Raw genomic sequence first — 17,886 nt, 5'->3', positions numbered from 1 at the left:
AGAATAGTGACTGGCTACAAGGCTACAACCTGATCTATTAAACGTTACATTCCAAAAACAATTGGATATTGATATTAGGACCCTTTCTTTGACTAATCCTGCTGAAATTCAAAGAGGTGGTCGATCATCAAAAGAGAAAACTATTAACTAAGTAAAATTTTAACATTCATACATTTGTACAGATGTCAGTCTACTCTTTGTGCGTCTATTATTTAAAAGAAAAAAAAACTTTTACTGGTATATTTATGATATAGATTTTATGGAATAAAGCTGTCTCAAATCTGAGCAATTCAGCCAGATCAAATGGTTATGTACATAAGGAGTCGTTACCTTTAGAGAAAACTCAATGTCAATACAATTAATAGATACTGAGAAAAAGACAGCTGAATTTATAAGGAAATCTAGACTGTCCCTCTAAATGTCAAGCTTGGCCTCAATCCTCCCATGTCTCCCTTTTGGTAAATCAGGTCACCTATTAAATCAATGGGTCATTGGCAGTGGTGTATTTAGGTTTTTTAACAGAAAATGGGTGTAGCGCTATGGTAAAGTAATGCAAAATGACATAAACGAATAAAAATAGGTATAATGTGAAATGTCCGTATATAAAAAGTTCAATTAAAATAAACTTTCAAAAGGTGAAAACCAGCAGCAGATGAACTTGTGACATCCGTTAGTAGTAAAAGTGCGCACTCACCGGAAGCGCATTAGAAATGCTCATATAATGTAAGCCGTGAAGGTGGACAGGATAATCCGGTGAACTTTTCCTCTATGGTGTAGTCATCAAGTTGGAAGGATTAAGGTATCTGCTGAATCCAGAGGTCCCCTTAAGGATGGATATAGGTGCTCATCCTGAGTACAGAGCTCCTTTTCATCTGGTGGTGTAGTGACAGTAGGGTAGCCTGTAAGCTAATAGCTCCATAATGGAGCCAAAAAACAGGTGCCCATAGTGTAGAATGTAAGCGAATTTATTTGTATACACAATAACATAGGTCACAGGGTATTGTATAGAAATGATAAACTGACCCTGAATAAAGATGGCCTCCGGGCTTCCTCCAGACTCCGGCGGCGGTATAGTCACGTGCTGTCTGGTTCCTCTTGAGGCCTTTCGTGCAATGGCACTTCTCCAGAGGAGATTTCGGTTCTCCTCTGAAGAAGTGCCATTGCACGAAAGGCCTCAGAAGGAACCAGACAGCACGTGACTATACCGCCGTCAGAGTCTGGAGGAAGCCCGGCGGCCATCTTTATTCAGGGTCAGTTTATCATTTCTATCAGTCTATCATTTCTATCATTTGCATACCACCGAGGGCGCGCACCCGGCGATCTCTGTGATCACTGTGTCCTACGGACACAGCTGATCACGTGACGTGGTAAAAGGCCAATCACAGCGGCCTTTTACCACGTGATCAGCCGTGTCCAATGACACGCTGATCACCGGGAAATGCAAATGCCGGTTCTCGGCTGCACTTTCCTCACACTGTCAGATCGTGAGGAAAGTACTGCCGAAAACCGGCAGTTGTGAGAGCGGGGATTGGCACCGATCATCAGGGTCACTGATCATCAGTGCCCTGATGATCGATGCCCAGCAGTGCCACACACAATTCCGCCCACCTGTGCCCAGCAGTGCGCCCACCTGTGCCCAGCAATGCACCCAACTGTGCCCAGCAGTGCGCCCACCTGTGCCACCCAGCAGTGTCACCACCTGTGCCCAGAAGTGCCACCTACCTGTGCCCAGTAGTGCCACCCACCTGTGCCCACCCACCTGTGCCCACCAGTGCCACCCACCAGTGCCCATCAGTGCAGCCCAGCAGTGCTGCCAGTCAGTGCCCAACGGTTGTGCCAGTCAGGGCCCAGCAATTCCGCCAGTCAGTGCCCAGCAGTGATGTCAGTCAGTGCCACCTATCAGTGCTGTCTATCAGTACCCATTATCAGTGTCGCCTATCAGTGCCACCAATCAGTGACACCTCATTAGTGCTGCCTATCAGTGCCGCCTGTCCGCGCCACCTCATTAGTGCTGCCTATCAGTGCCCTTCAGTGCTGCCTATCAGTGCCCATCAGTGCCGCCTATCAGTGCCCATCAGTGCTGCCTCATCAACGCACATCAGTGAAGGAGAAAAATTACCTGTTTTAAAAATTTTATAATAGAAACAAAGAAACTTTTTTTGTTGTTTCAAATTTTTTTGCACTTTTTTTGCTTATAGCACAAAAAGTAAAGTGCCCAGCAGCGATTAAATACCACCAAAAGAAAGCTCTATTTGTGAGAAAAAAATGATAAAAATTTCATATGGGTACAATCTTGCATAACCGCGCAATTGTCAATCAAAGTGCGACAGTGCTGAAAGCTGAAAATTGGCCTGGTAAAGAAGGGGGTATAAGTGCCCGGTAGGCAAGTGGTTAATAACATTAAATTTGCTAAATTAGCGTGTCATTGGAGAATATTGAAAAAAAAAAAGAGCCAAGTTGACTTCTAGCAGGAAGTCAAGATTTGCATTAAACCTCATCACATGGCTGATGTAGGGGTCCTGCATTGCCCGGAAAGTTTGCATTCTTCTGCTGTAATGTGACCACTTCGAATAAATAAGTTTCAACACTACTTGAAGATCATCGGTGTGCTGGCAATGTTTACATTATTTTTGGTAAATAAGGTCCCCTGTCATATTAACAGGCCATTGGAGTGTATTGACAAAAGGTACAACCGACTTGACTTCTAGAGGGAAGTCAAGATTTGCATAAAACTTTAGCAGCCTATACCTGGATCTAAATCTACTGCACATATCACATAATTCAAAGAGCGGCAGCAAATAATGAAAAGGGAGTTCAAAAAATAAAAACATTACTGCAATCATTATAACATCAACAATAAAAATTTGAGTTATTAATGTAATGTTTATCTGAAAGTAAATTTGGATGTGACTTTGAGTTTCATATTTCATAAGAGTGTATTTTATATGAACATCTGTAGACTGTCCCTATAGTTGGCTGTATGTGTAGTAGGGAACATTTGCAACATCTGGCACATCAACAGATTACAGGATAAATAATGTAGAAAGTATGTCACTTTTCAATCAGCTTCAGCAAAATGTGGGAGAGAAACAGTAAAGCCCAATCACTGTTCAACACTATTTAGAAAGCAGAGCTTCACTTCTAATGGGCAAATATGGCCACCTCTATGGACAATTGCAAATATGAAAAGGAAATTAACAACGTCATAATACACTTTGACAAGCGTAACATAATCTGATCACAATGGCAGGTACTGTATATCTAAAAACTTCAAGGAATCAAAGACTATAAAATGCCTTTAAATACTGATTTAATTGCATACTCTAAGTGCTGTGACCCAAAATGACTAACATGGCTGCGCAAACCTATATTACCTGCTTCCAATCTTCTGCACAAAAGACAGGGCTGTTCAACCTTTTGAAGAGCGAGGGCCATTTAAGCGATTTGGTAACCGGTCGTGGGCCATAATGAAATAAAATGGTTCAGAATTGCAAATTTTTTATTTCGAATGCCAAAATGAAAATTTTCCTCCTACAGCCGCAGAATGCCAGTGGGAGGGAGAGGAGGAGAAGCTTGCTTTCAGCGGTTGCAGGAGGGAAATTGAGAGGAGCACCTAACAAAATGTGACAGGGAGGCTGCATGGTCCCCCTGGAGCATGGAGTGGGGTTACCATTGCGACCCTTGATGCTGCACCAGTGGTGGTGGTGATGGGTAAAAACAAGTCCCAGCTACCACCCCCTAAACTGCAAATGCAAATGAGCCCTTATTGTCTTGAGACCCCTGTAAGGCTGCATTCACACTGATGCCCTGAGGTTTACAGCGCAGTCCCCTGCAGTTTTCTTGCGGTTTGCCATACATTTCTATTATATCTTGCGGGTGTGGTGCACTTTCTGAAAGCTCATCAAAACTCCTGCATTCAAGTGTTTTGGTGCACTTTCAGAAAGCACACCAAACAAGCAGGATATAGCAGAAGTGCTCTTCCCTGGTCAGAGGTTGAGGGCCACATCAAAGGGCTCCAAGGACCACATTCGGCCCGCGGGCCACATGGTTGAGCACCCCTAACATGAAAGGCCATAGTCTATTGAGTAGGTAGGTGACATGGCAAACTAGCAAATGAAACCATGGTCACATACTGCTGGCTATGCTATCTGCCAGGGATGCCTTGATCACAAAGCTGACTGAGCAGAATTACAAAGCTGTTGGCTAATAAAACAGTCTTCAGGTATGTATTTCAACCATGTATTTAGCTGTTCAGCTACAGCTAACTCTTAAGACAATTTCTAAAGACAAAATTAAAAGGATCAGGGAACTAATTTGTAATAAATAAAAACAAAAGCATTGATTCTGATGGTTTGCAGTGGACAGCACGGACATTTTTTACATCAAAAGATCACTTGAAGTCAAACACATACCTTGCATGAAGAAGGAGCTAGGGAAAGTGCTGGAAGCTGGTTTTGAGGACGGGTAACCTGGTGAATCCCTATTGTAGTCGGCAGTGCTTGCTGAAGGGGCATAAACCTGCAAAGATTTAAAAAAAAAAAAAGATTGAATATAAAATGTACAAAAACCAATCACAGAAAGTGAATCATTAACTGCATCAATATTACAAATCAGCCTGCAAGAATCTAAATGAATGCTGAATTGTCCCCGTACAAAAGGCAGGCCAAAAAGGAAGAACCATCATGATAAAAACTCATCTTGCCAGCTTACATTTCAAGGGACCATCAACATCATCACTGACCATTCCACATACAAAATACCCTTTATACTTTGACCACACCCCCTTGGTTCTCTGGAATTCCAGATTTCATCTGTAGCAAAGCAACACCTAGAACATCTCTACTATAATCTGGTTAGTCAGACTGCTTCAATTTGAAATGACAAGGTTCTAAGGACACCCAAGGAATGGTGGAATTGAGGTGATGGACACAGATCCTTAACCCTTTGAGGACCATAAGATTACAGAACGCCAAAATAATCAATTTTTTTGTTTTTAAAGTTCGTACACTTCAGTTGCTGTAACTAAGCCATTTCATGAAATAATTGGCAAAAAGCTAGATCCATTTGTTGTTTGTTGATAAGAACTAATATTTTGACTCAAACCGAAAAAAAAAAGAGTTTTAAGTTCTTAATCAGATAATAAAGGCAATTAAAAACATGGGAAAATACGTCCCTTGGTCCTCAAAGGGTTAATCAGTTGAAACAATGCTTTGTTTTAGTCTAATTGCTTGAATACAGCAGCTTTCCACAAAGCAGGGGGCCACCTTTCTACAAAATAGGGGTCACCCAAATTGAGACGTCCATCTCTAGTTGATCCAAAATGAGCTCCAAGAAATTGTCCCAAAGTAAAGAGTCCAAACATGTTATTATTTAAACAAATGACAAAGTTCAGCAAAAGACGTGTTTTGGAAGTCAATTTCCCTTTAACAATGTATCAAAACAAAGCTCCTGAATATATAAAAGTAAACCAGGAGATTAGTAAGTGGGTGATCATGCCTGAGACAGCGAAGGAGCAATAAGGTTCTAAGAAAAGATTGGGAAGGTTTTTGGGGCTTTGTCCTACCAGCATGCATTCATCAAAAGCATGCATTCAGGTGTGTCCACATGCATTTTAGAAACGCTGATTTAAATTTTTGGAAGACAACATTTTAACTCAGGGCAGTTATTGCAAATATTGCCTAATAAAAAAATCAATATTTAATTTCTCAGGTCTACTACAATACAACAGGCTGGTATGAACAGGATCTACTGCAATTTGTGAACAATGGATTCTCCCACTCCCCTCTTGACTGCATTTGATCTGGCTAAAGAAATGAAAAAAAGTGCCGGACAAGGCATATGATGAGTTGGAGCCATGTCAGCCCTCCAACAAATGTAAACAGTGAAAGTGACAATTAGCAGCTGAGTTTCTACTGAGCAAAAATACCTTTGGGACAGTTCAACAAACTAGGCCCCATACACGCAGTTATTGAACTGCCATGTTAAGGGACATTTCTAACTCTCCATAGATACCCTATAACTTACTAATATAACATTTCTTCTGTCCTAAACAGCTCAACACATATATAAAGAAAACACATTGCTCTACATAGATAGTTCTAAATTGAACATGAGTTTCAGTATTTGTCTATGAAGACATAGCAGATATTGTTTTCTAGAACTTGGAAGTGATGGCAAATCATGAAAATATGCAAGGTTAATGGTACCACCTGTCCTGCGGAAACATAAATGTAGGTTTCCAAAAAAAGAAAGACGCATATTAAAAAAAGAAAGCCCACGTGTTCCATTGTAGCCCTGGTGAAGAGAGACCCTAAAACCCCTGAAACGTGGTAGCCTTTTTAAATGAACTTTGTGACCAATTAACTTTTCATAAACTGCAAGATTAGTTTGGCATTCACTCTAAGACATTAGCTCCATTCCAGAATAATAACAAGAATGCAGAACAAGAATCAAGAATCAAGGGCAAGAACGCAGCCAGGCAATTAAGAGATTTTTTTGTGTGTTTTTAACGCAATTTAACATGTAACTTAGTACAAGAGCAGAATCATGCATATTTGGCCCATATACTTTTAAATGGAAGTGCCTAAAAACATGCATAAACATGTGCTTTTCAGCCTTTCCCAATCTAATTAATGCTTGATTTTGCACCAAAGAAGCTCATGTACTTTTTTGAACCTCACGAAATGGTGAGACAATGCTCAGGTGTTAACAGGCCCACTCAGAAAAATAGGATTCTTCATATTGAGCATTGTCACACTTAAGGAATCTCACAACAAAATGCTCAGGTGTGAATGGGATCTTACTCCAAGGGCCAAGCTATGGTCATACGGCACTAGAGAGCTTCCTGTACAAAGCCTTTTCATCCAATCAGGATACCTACCCACACCAGGGTCCTGCGTCTTTCAAAAATACAGAAAGTTTATTGGTTAACTTAAATGATTAAAGATGCAAGCTTTCTGGATGCCATAGATACTGTCTTTAGGAACTGAAAAAGCCTGAAGAAGGGATTTAAAGTATCAATTAAGGTTTTATCTTTAAAGTATAATCAAAGGTAAAACTTTTTTAGCTTTGGAGAGAGTAGAGAGGGATTAGTACGCTTGTCAGTTTTTATTGTTGTCTGTGCCCTCATTAAGGAGATTCACCCTCTCTATTTGTCCTGTTTACCATTATTATTGAAAGTAAAAGTAAAACAAAATCCCAAATTTTGGGCTGTTCCCAAAAAAGTAATAGAGGGGAAATCTTCCAATGGAGACATTAGTTCTGATGACCTGGGAGTACCCAAGGAATTCCCTTAAATTGCAGGGATTTTTCTCTCACTTCGTGTTTGGCTATGGGACAGGAAATGAAGGTAAATCTCCCCAGTGGGACACAGATAGCAAAAAAAAACTGCCAGGGGTTAGAACTCTCCCTAACTCTATCCTAAATAAAAAAAAAGTTTTGCCGATAGTTCTACTTTAAGGAAGCTCACAACAAAATCCTCAGGTGTGAATGGGGCCTAGCTATGGTCATATGGCTTCCTGTACAAAGCTTCAACACCCAATCAGGATACCTACCCACACAAGGGTCCAGTGCTTCACCAAATTATTTAAATACAGAACGTGATACCCGTTATTAGTTAACTTAAAATATTAAAGATACAAGCTTTCAGGATATCTTAGATACCTTCCTAAAAAATTGGAAAAGCCTGAAGAAGGGATTTAAGATATCCTATAAGCTTGTATCTTTCATAAAGGATGACTAACACCATACAATACCCCACTGCTAGATATTCACTTATAAAGATTTGGTGCACTAGAAATCAACACGTACACGAGTGCCCACTCAAAAAACAATGGAGTGCCACAAATGGCCACCAGAAGAATGCAAACCTTACAGCAGTGGTCAACATGCCTTATCAACAGCTAAAAGGATAATTGGAGTCATGCTGTTGATTTTGCCAAGTGGTGGTGGCCCCAGAACTATGCAAATAGGAGGTCTATTTACCACAGTTCAAGGAACCCCTGCTCAGTATGCAATCATATGACCACTAAAAACTCTTCCATCTGTGCTTCATGATTTCAGTCAAGCCAATTGGTTCAGTAGAAGCTTTAATATTAGGCCTTTTTTTTTCTTCTTTAGTCTTCATATATTTATTTTCCAAGGCTACTCCCTTGTAACCCTGTCAAACACGTATTTATTGTGCCTTCCTATTTAAAATCTAATTCCCGGAACGTGGCCATCAATAGGACCTATAATAAAAACATATTAAGCATCATATAATTCCACTGGATTTCGCTCTCTTCAAAGACACATGAAAGACGATGTTAAAACCTGGATCCGTCTTAGACCACCAACACACCCTGCGTGTATCAGGGGAAAAATACATCCCATTTTGTTTTTTTTTCTGAAGGCTTCTTACATGCGTGCCATCAACTTAAAAGCTTGCCAAAGACACATTTTCTTTCTAGTTTAGCCGAACACAAAGAGTTCCTCGGCAGCTACTAAATAAAAATAGCCCATTTATTTCTTGTTTATTCCATACATAAACAGAGCGCTGTACAACAAAGGGTCGGCATCCGTACAGCTTAGTTTAAGAGTTTGTTCTTCTGTTTGGGGAAAAAATATACAAAAACACGCACATTTTTTTTAAAGTCCTATCCCCCCCCCCCCCGAAATCTCTTTCTCTTTTTAAAACGTTCCTTTCCAGATGGCCAGAAAGACTGAGGCGCTGTCATCTCGGTGATGAAAATGGATACCCTCCTGCCTCCATTTTGAAGCAGGCAGCAGATCACAGAATTGGCAAGCTGCCTGCTCTGACATTCGCTTGTCACAGCAAAATGAAGGGGAAAATTCCACCAATAAAAAGACATCTGCAACATTAACCAGTTCAGTGCCTTGGGGTTAGGCACTTGGCAGCAGTCTGCGGAAGCCGGCCTGGTGACGGCATGAACTGGTTAACAAAAAAAAAAAAAAAGAAAAATGAAAAAAAAAGAGAAAAAGGGAGAAAAAAAAAGGAATAAATAAATAAAAACAAATCACCGCTGCATAGATTAACTCTCAATGTGAATCTAAAAAGAAAAAAGGCAGCAGGATTTATGCATGTAGACTATGTGCTCCCACCATGCATAGTCAAGCCTCTTCTGACCGAGGATTACACTAGCACATGTATTAATTCACACTCTTATTGGCTTAGTACATCAAATACCATGTGCAAAGTCCAGTGACCACAGCAACCAATCAGAATTCTCTTTTAATTCTAACTACAGCTTTAAGTTGGAGATAGGTAAGATCTGATTGGATGCTACTGAATACTGCACTTTGCAAGACGTCACTGCTCTCTGAGATGTTGTGAGAAACCTGCACTGAAAAATGTCACTGCTGACCTTTTCTTCCAAACATTGTCTGGTTGGCCAAATTACTTCAATATTTCCAATCAGGAATTCTGATTTCACTGGACACATTCTGCTTGGCAGCATTTAAAATTAAATTTATGCGAGGGACAGCCAGGAATCATGCAATTTTCAGAAGGAGGTAAACACAGCAGAAACTATTGTATGCTCAGAAGAGGTTTTTTTAAAAGCTGAACTCCAGGTACAAAAATGTTTATATATCTCTCAACAGCCACATAGGATATAAATCCACTTTGTGTGCACTAAATGCCTTTAATAAAACAGATATTACCCTGGTAATGTATCAGTGACATCATCACTATGCTGTACTTACAGTAGTCTAGACCCCACCCACTACAGGCTGCCTGCAGAAAACTACAGGAGGGGGCGGAGACAAGACCAGTATCCCTGTACCAGGATAGTGAGCAGCAGTCAGCGGTCTTTATTACAGGAAGTGTCTGCACAGGGGAGAGGGAAAGTCTCACACTGGATTACTGTACAGATCTGGAAGAAATACAAAGGTTCAAGGAAGAATACACATGACTCTTGTATATAGATGATAATTGCTTATCCCCGTGTTCGGATCTAAAAGTATGGGACCATTTTTGGATTTACTTAAACTCTAACTCTAAAATATCATATAATCTTTAGCAAGTCATTTCAAAAGTAATTTACAATATATTAAATCTTCATCTATCATTCAAGCTAAATGCCGGGCAAACAGCTAAATATACAAATGATGTACATATTTTACCTGGTAAAGGATTTGTCCTTCTGTCCATTCATGAGATTTATGCAAATCTGCCAAAAAAAGCACAGCCCTTTCTAGCAGGCAGGAGACCTGAATTTCTTCTTTTGTAGTTTGGCAACACTTACAGGTCTTGGCCCTCCCCCAGCCTGTGATTGGACGGTAAAGGGAGAGGCAGCACACTGATGAGCTCATTTCTCTGTCACTCAGCACACTCTTCTTATCAGCATGTTTCTTGTAAACACATGGGCACCACAGCATTGATTGGTTCCTGGTGCTGCTATTTCCTCTCCTAGTCTGATCTCTATAAGGAAAGCAAGCGGCTGATACCAGGCCAGGTTTAGGAGCCTACATTGCAAGCATTTATCAAAATATATTTAAAGATGAAACACAGCCAAAGCTCTTTTGGCTGTACTTCTGCTGTAGATCACAAGAGTGAAGTTTGTTCTGCACTCCTGTGACCCGTTTTCAGTTGACAGCAGACTGAAGCCCGCTGTCAGCTGACGTCACTCAGCCAGTCCAGGCTGGGGAAAGATCCTGACTTCAAAGTCGGGATCCACTCCAGAGTCTGAAGCAGCATTTGGTTCAGCCTCTCAACAATCTGCTGAGAGCCTGAGCCAACAGCCCAACGTGGGTGGGGGAGCAGACAAGACAGCGATGACTGACAGCGGCAGTGAGAACTCAGCGATCACCGGTCATGTGATCGCTGAGTTCTCACCCTTAAAGCCGGTGGGGGACAGATGCAGCATCCACCTAGGTAAGTATAATGTGGGGGAAAATAACCCATACTTCTCTTTTAATAATGTCTTAAAGAAAATAGAGCCGTAGAGCCACACTATGTCCACCTGGAGTTCAATTTTATCTGAAAGCTCCTTGTTCAAACTTTTCTTGTTGTAGGGTGACAACGCTCTGTCCCGGTCTCTCAGTTGTGCTTCTGCATTGTCATCCTATCTTATGCGTACCTGCTGTTGACTACAAGTGGCCATGCTGATACACCCTGCCCAGGCATGGCCCATTGTTGCTGCCAGTATCAGGAAACCCACTCTCTGACTAATAATGTGCAGCAGTCATTGTAGTTGTAGTACATGTAGAAAGTGGCTGCAAACAGACTTCAGGCGATAAGGAGAAAACATTATATATATATAGGCACAGTAAGAGACCACACTCTCATATAAAACCATAACGATTTATTACCATAAAATGATCACAAACAAAAATAGAACAAGAGATGCAAAACCCCATAACAAAACAGGGGAGAAAAAATAGTATCCGACATATCCCTTTGCATGTTAAGTGCTACATGTCACCTAATAAACAGATTGTAGTTCCAAGAGAGTCAAACTCAAGGATAGGAAACAATCAACGCGTTTCGCCTGTGTATATGGCTTCTTCAGGACCGTGACTTCTGCATAAGGGGAATCAGTACTACTGTATATAAAATACAAAAAGCAAGCTGTTTGCTTGTTATGTTAATAAATCATTATGGTTTTATATGATAGTGTGGGCTCTCACTGTGCCTAAAAAATTCACTAGTTTGGCCGTACAATTTTTTGTCTGTCAGTTTTTTCTCTATAATTTTGGGATGTGGCACTAGGAAGCTCAGTATTATTTTGATTATATATATACATATATATATATATATAGAGAGAGAGAGAAATATATATATATGTATACAGGTTACACAAAAGTATGGAAACAATACATTTGTGTCTGAACACCCATCAAGATTCTATTTATCTGACAGTGTGTATTTTCTTTCAGACAAGCAGGAATTTTCAGATGCTATTAAATTGTGATGTGCAGATCGCAACAATTAGATGTTAAACAAACTGAATACTATTAAATTAGCTAAATTCCTATGTATCAAAAACAACTGCCATAAAAAAGTGACTGAAGTTGCCAATTTATTTGCGGTGTTGCAAGGTTTTCAAAGGCTATGACGGCATATACAGTCTCTTGAAAAGCATGAATGCGGTCGACATGGTAAACTGACCGATAGAGACAAAAGGGCATTGGGCAGGATTGTGACCCGGATTAAGAAAACAACTGCTGCAAAAGTGACTGCAGAGCTCAATCTCAGTCCAGTCAGTCCCGTGAAGACTGTGGGGCTTCCCACCCGTTACCTAGGTGTCTTATCACACAGCAGAAGCAAAAAAATATTCCACCATCTCTGCTTTCAAAGTGAAACATGTCACAATCATGTAATGTTTCCATTTTTTTGTCTAACCCGTGTGTGTCTATGTATATATATATATACAGTCATGGCCGAAATTGTTGGCACCCTTGATATTTCTCCAGGAAATCATGTATTTCTCACGAAACGTATTGCATTAACACATGTTTTGCTATACACATGTTTATTCCCTTTGTGTGTATTGGGACAAAACAAAAAAAGGGAGGAAAGAAAGCAAATTCGACATAATGTCACACAAACCTCCAAAAATGGGCTGGACAAAAGTATTGGCACCCTTTCACAACTGCGGATAAATAAGAATGTTACAAGCATGTGATGCTCCTGTAAACTCACCTGGGGCAAGTAACAGGTGTGGGCAATAGAGAAATCACACCTGAAAGCAGATAAAAAGGAGAGACGTTCACTTAACCTTTGCATTGTGTGTCTGTCTGTGCCACACTAAGCATGGACAACAGAAAGAGGAGACGAGAACTGTCTGAGGACCTGAGAACCAAAATTGTGGCAAAATATCAACAATCTCAAGGTTACAAGTCCATCTCCAGAGAACTAGATTTGCCTTTGTCCACAGTGCGCAACATTATCAAGAAGTTTGCAACCCATGGCACTGTAGCTAATCTCCCTGGTCGTGGACGGATGAGGAAAATTGATGAAAGATTGCAACGCAGAATAGTCCGGATGGTGGATAAGCAGCCCCAAACATGTTCCAAAGACATTCAAGCTGTCCTGCAGGCTCAGGGAGCATCAGTGTCAGCGCGAACTATCCGTCGACATTTAAATGAAATGAAACGCTATGGCAGGAGACCCAGGAGGACCCCACTGCTGACACAGAGACATAAAAAAGCAAGACTACAGTTTGCCAAAATGTACTTGAGTAAGCCAAAAGCCTTCTGGGAAAACGTCTTGTGGACAGATGAGACCAAGATAGAGCTTTTCGGTAAAGCACATCATTCTACTGTTTACCGAAAACGGAATGAGGCCTACAAAGAACAAAACACAGTACCTACGGTAAAATATGGTGGAGGTTCAATGATGTTTTGGGGTTGTTTTGCTGCCTCTGGCACTGGGTGCCTTGACTGTGTGCAAGGCATCATGAAATCTGAGGATTACCAAAGGATTTTGGGTCGCACTGTAGGGCCCAGTGTCAGAAAGCTGGGTTTGCGTCCAAGATCCTGGGTCTTCCAGCAGGACAATGACCCCAAACATACGTCAAAAAGCACTCAGAAATGGATGGCAAAGAAGCGCTGGAGAGTTCTGAAGTGGCCAGCAATGAGCCCAGATCTAAATCCCATTGAACACCTGTGGAGAGATCTTAAAATTGCTGTTGGGAAAAGGTGTCCTTCCAATAAGAGAGACCTGGAGCTGTTTGCAAAGGAAGAGTGGTCCAAAATTCCGGGTGAGAGGTGTCAGAAGCTTATTGATGGTTATAGGAAGCGACTGATTTCAGTTATGTTTTCCAAAGGGTGTGCAACCAAATATTAAGTTAAGGGTGCCAATACTTTTGTCCAGCCCATTTTTGGGGTTTTGTGTGACATTATGTCATATTTGCTTTTCTGCCTCTGTTTTATATTTGTTCCAATACATACAAAGGGAATAAACATGTGTATAGCAAAACATGTGTTAATGCAATACCTTTTTTGTGTGAAATACTTGATTTTCAGGAAAAATATCAAGGGTGCCAACAATTTCGGCCATGACTGTATATATATATATATATACATACACACACACACTCCCCAGCCACTTTATTAGGCGTACCTGTTCAATTTCTTAGTAACACTAATTGCTAATCAGCCAATTACAGCAACTGAATGCATTTAGGCATTTAGATGTGGTGAAGACAACTTGCTGAAGTTCAAACCGAGCATCAGAATAAGGAAGAAAGGGGATTTAAGTGACTTTGAACGTGTCATGGTTGTTGGTGCCAGACGGGCTGGTCTTAGTATTTCAAAAACTGCTGATCTACTGGGATTTTCAAGGACAACCATCTCTAGGGTTTACAGAGAATGGTCCGAAAAAAGAGAAAATATCCAGTGAGTGGCAGTTGTGTGGATGAAAATGCCTTGTTGATGTCAAAGGTCAGAGGTGAATGGGCAGACTGGTTTCTGTGACATTCAGATGGAAGGGTCAGAATTCGACATAAACAACATGAAAGCATGGATCCATCAGTGTGATTGGCGAACCCCCTCTGAGGACGTGTTTGTACACGATACACATCAGGAGGAGCCACATCACGCCGTGACGTCATGCCGCCGGAGCAATGTGGAGCTCTGGCGGCCATCTTTAATGCCAGATGATTAGTCCTGTCTGTTTTATCTTTTCTGATGCATCACAATAAAGTTGTTTATATCTACTACACTATGGGAGTTTCCTTGTTCTTACCCCCTGGAGGAGCTCTTTAAACCAGCAGACCCACTACCCTGAGGGCTGATCTGCATATCCAGAGAGTTACTTCAGGTTGAATGTAGAGGAGCTCTAAAGGACGAGGACCATCTTTACCAACCCCATAACATCTAATCTGACGACCCACCATCTCTGAGAGGGAAGTCCGTCCACTTAATACCTGTCTGATGACATCTGGATTTTAAATTAAGGCGCAATAATTATGCGCGTCCGGTGAGTGCGCATTACCTTTACCACTACTGCACTGATACCGGATCCAGAGTCACTAAAGCACGAGAGTCACTTTATATATTGTTTACATTGTAACTTTTTGATTTCACCATTTTTTATTTTAGATTGAACTTGTTGGTTTTAGTGATTGGATATACAGAGTCATTTGGATATTATATTTACTCTAGCGCTGCACTTTCTTTTTTATTATCTATGGATCCATCCTGCCTTGTATCAACAGTTCTGGCTGGTGGTGTAATGGTGTGGGGGATATTTTCTTAGTGGTAGCAAGGTGTACCTAATAAAGTAGTCGGTGAATGTATATGTATACATACTTTTTTTTTAAAGGCAGTTGTTTTTTTGATACATAAGGCTTTAGCTAATTAAGTAGAATTCAGTTCAGGTTAACAGCAAATTGTTGTGAATTGCACAGTTCAATAGGATCTGAAAATTCCAGCTTGTCTGAAAAAAATTTAAACTGTCAGATAAATAGGTATAGATTGTTGATGGGTGATCAGACTACACTCACATTCTTTGCTTGCAAACCTACTTTGCGATACTTTGTACCAGAATCATAATTTTAGTGATTTTTTTAAATTGGACAACTTATAGAATAAAATGTATATTTTGTATCCTCATTACTTCTAAATTTAAAAAAAAAGTGAATTAAACTAGATTAAAAAAAATTTGTTTTTTCAGTTTTGTTACATTTTCGTTTATGGGTTGCATAAAATGTAAAAACATATTTGCAAGATAATACATAAAGCTTTGCTTGTCTTATAAAATGATATATATATTATTTTGTGATTCTAAATTATTGCCCAATCACTAGGCCCATAGCAGAAATTTAAAAATTGCTCTGGTCCAAAGACAATGTCCATACATTGCCTATGAAACAGAGCAATTTGTCCATTTCTGCTATGGGCCTATTGATTCAGCAGTAACTTGGCGCTGAAGTGGTTAACTATGTATAGGCCCAAGACAAACCTTGTTTATTCATTATGGTCATCTGGGTACGTTTACTTTTTCGGCGAATAATCATTGTTCATGTTTATGCAACAATTGTTCATACAAAACCATGATCAAAAATTTGGCTACAAGTCAACGAAAACAGTTTTTCCAGGTACATTTCAATCATTCAATTTTGTATGATGAAAAAAAGACACAATAATGTAGGGCAAAAAACCTAAAAATATCCAGTTCCACAATTTTTTCTGCTGATGTCAATCTGTTAAGAGAACTGTGTTACTAAAAACTGACACCATTTTTCTTACAAGAACAATGGACTCAAAAATTCACATGTGAATCTGTCAACTAGCTCATAAATTGCAGACTGATTATGATATGACATGCTGAAAAAGTACATAAGTGACATTTCTGTTCAGCAAAAATGCAGGTCAAACAAATCAGATCCAGAATTACAGACAGCTAAAGAAATAGTTTTTGATGTAAAAATCAAGCTAGGTCAAATCCCTTTCTGCCTCCTGGTCCTCTCTTCTAGGTCTTTCTTACCAACAGGGAGACATGGGAGGTAAAAAGGGGCAGAGCAAACAAGACGTTTACAGAAAGGGCCAAAATGTGTATATAAATTTAGCTAACTGTATTTCTGGATGTGGCTTAGTGGTTGGCACTTATGTCTTGTGGCAATGGGGTCCTTGGTTGAATTTTGCCCAGGACACAATCTGCATGGAGCTTGCACGTTTGTGTGGGTTCCCTCCAGATATTCCAGTTTCCTCCATGCTTCAAAGACATCCTGGTAGGGTAATGGCCCTAGTATGTGTGTACAAATTGGCTATGCTCATGTGTTTTTTGCATTCTGCATGTCAGTCCCAAGCCTGGGCAAGGACCCATGACCTGCTTTGTAAACAATTGTCAAGTGACTTCTATTGGGAAGGCCTTCAAGCTAGTCAGACATGGTGCCTGGAGAGCAGGCCAATATAATTCACAGGAGTTGAATAAACTGATATGTATCTACATCTCTGGATCCACTGATCATTTCAATGAAAGTAACCTTTGCTTACACATTATTTCAGCATATGCTTAGTTTGAATTCCCCAGACTCTCTGTGGGTTAATTTTAACAACACTATCCTATGCCTATTGGTAGCTTAGTCTGAGTTTTGTTTTTTGTTTTTCTTGATCATAAAGCGACCCTGTTGTAAAATATTGAATACCCCCCAAAAAATGCATGTTAAAGGAGACTGCAAATGCTTACTCTCTCATTGTCCACGCTTATTTCAGTGGAAATCTTCACATGAAGCCTGCCGAGAAACCTGCTCTTCCAGGATTGTTGATCTCCCAGGGCACCTGGGGCAGCGGGAACTCAAGAGATAAAAAGCCGGGAAGTGTTGGTTTCTCTGTAGGCTTCACATGAAGATTCTAAGTTTTCCTTTACACTCCTTTGGGGAATTTTTATTTTATGACAGAGTCTCTTTAATTAAAGTTGTGGTTGCTGCCTATCAAACACCTAGAAAGGTGAGAAATATTTTTAAAATTGTTTTAAGGTATGCTGTGTGAATAGGAATACATAACATATAGTGGTTGTCTCAAATGTTAAAGTGGAAATGCACTCTAAGCATGGCAGTGAGTCCTGATAACCCTCCAGACAAGGTACCGCCTAAACAATGCTTCTTTACCACCTGCCCACTATAGAAGTCCACCCTGGGTAAACTCTAGTGTTGAAGTTTACCTCTGTGGATGACATCAATGGCTGACAGTGTTCAGACCTTGTAGTTGACCACTCGGGCCCAATCACCACCACATTGAAGATGTCATCTGTTCCTCCATATCTTGAAGCCCTACTCATTTAGAGCACTACAGAAAGGGCTGCAAGAGAGTGGGATGAAGGCGCATGTATTCATGTATATAGTTTGCTGAGAAGGGGGTTTTGAACTGCAAAGCAAAGATTTGCTTTAAACAACATTTCCCAGGGTTCTCCTTTAATGAGACACTGTCACCTGCCCATTC

General features: G+C 40.4%; 1 protein-coding gene across 13 annotated transcripts in view; it reads right to left on the bottom strand.

Annotated features, from left to right (window-relative positions):
* The window catches only part of TCF4 (transcription factor 4), a 701,501-nt gene that overhangs the window by 104,467 nt on the left and 579,148 nt on the right, over positions 1-17,886 (bottom strand). For all 13 annotated transcript variants that reach the window (XM_089690079.1, XM_089690075.1, XM_089690078.1 and 10 more), the window contains one exon: positions 4,413-4,518. In XM_089690079.1, coding sequence (XP_089546205.1) covers positions 4,413-4,518 — 106 coding nt within the window. The remainder of the gene's footprint in view (positions 1-4,412; positions 4,519-17,886) is intronic.

Source organism: Staurois parvus, unplaced genomic scaffold (genome assembly GCF_062004578.1).
Source record: "Staurois parvus isolate SC_StPar_1 unplaced genomic scaffold, SC_StPar_1.0 ptg000513l, whole genome shotgun sequence".
Taxonomy (NCBI): domain Eukaryota; kingdom Metazoa; phylum Chordata; class Amphibia; order Anura; family Ranidae; genus Staurois; species Staurois parvus.
Note: the sequence above shows the minus strand (reverse complement) of the source record. Positions and strands in the feature narration are given on the sequence as shown.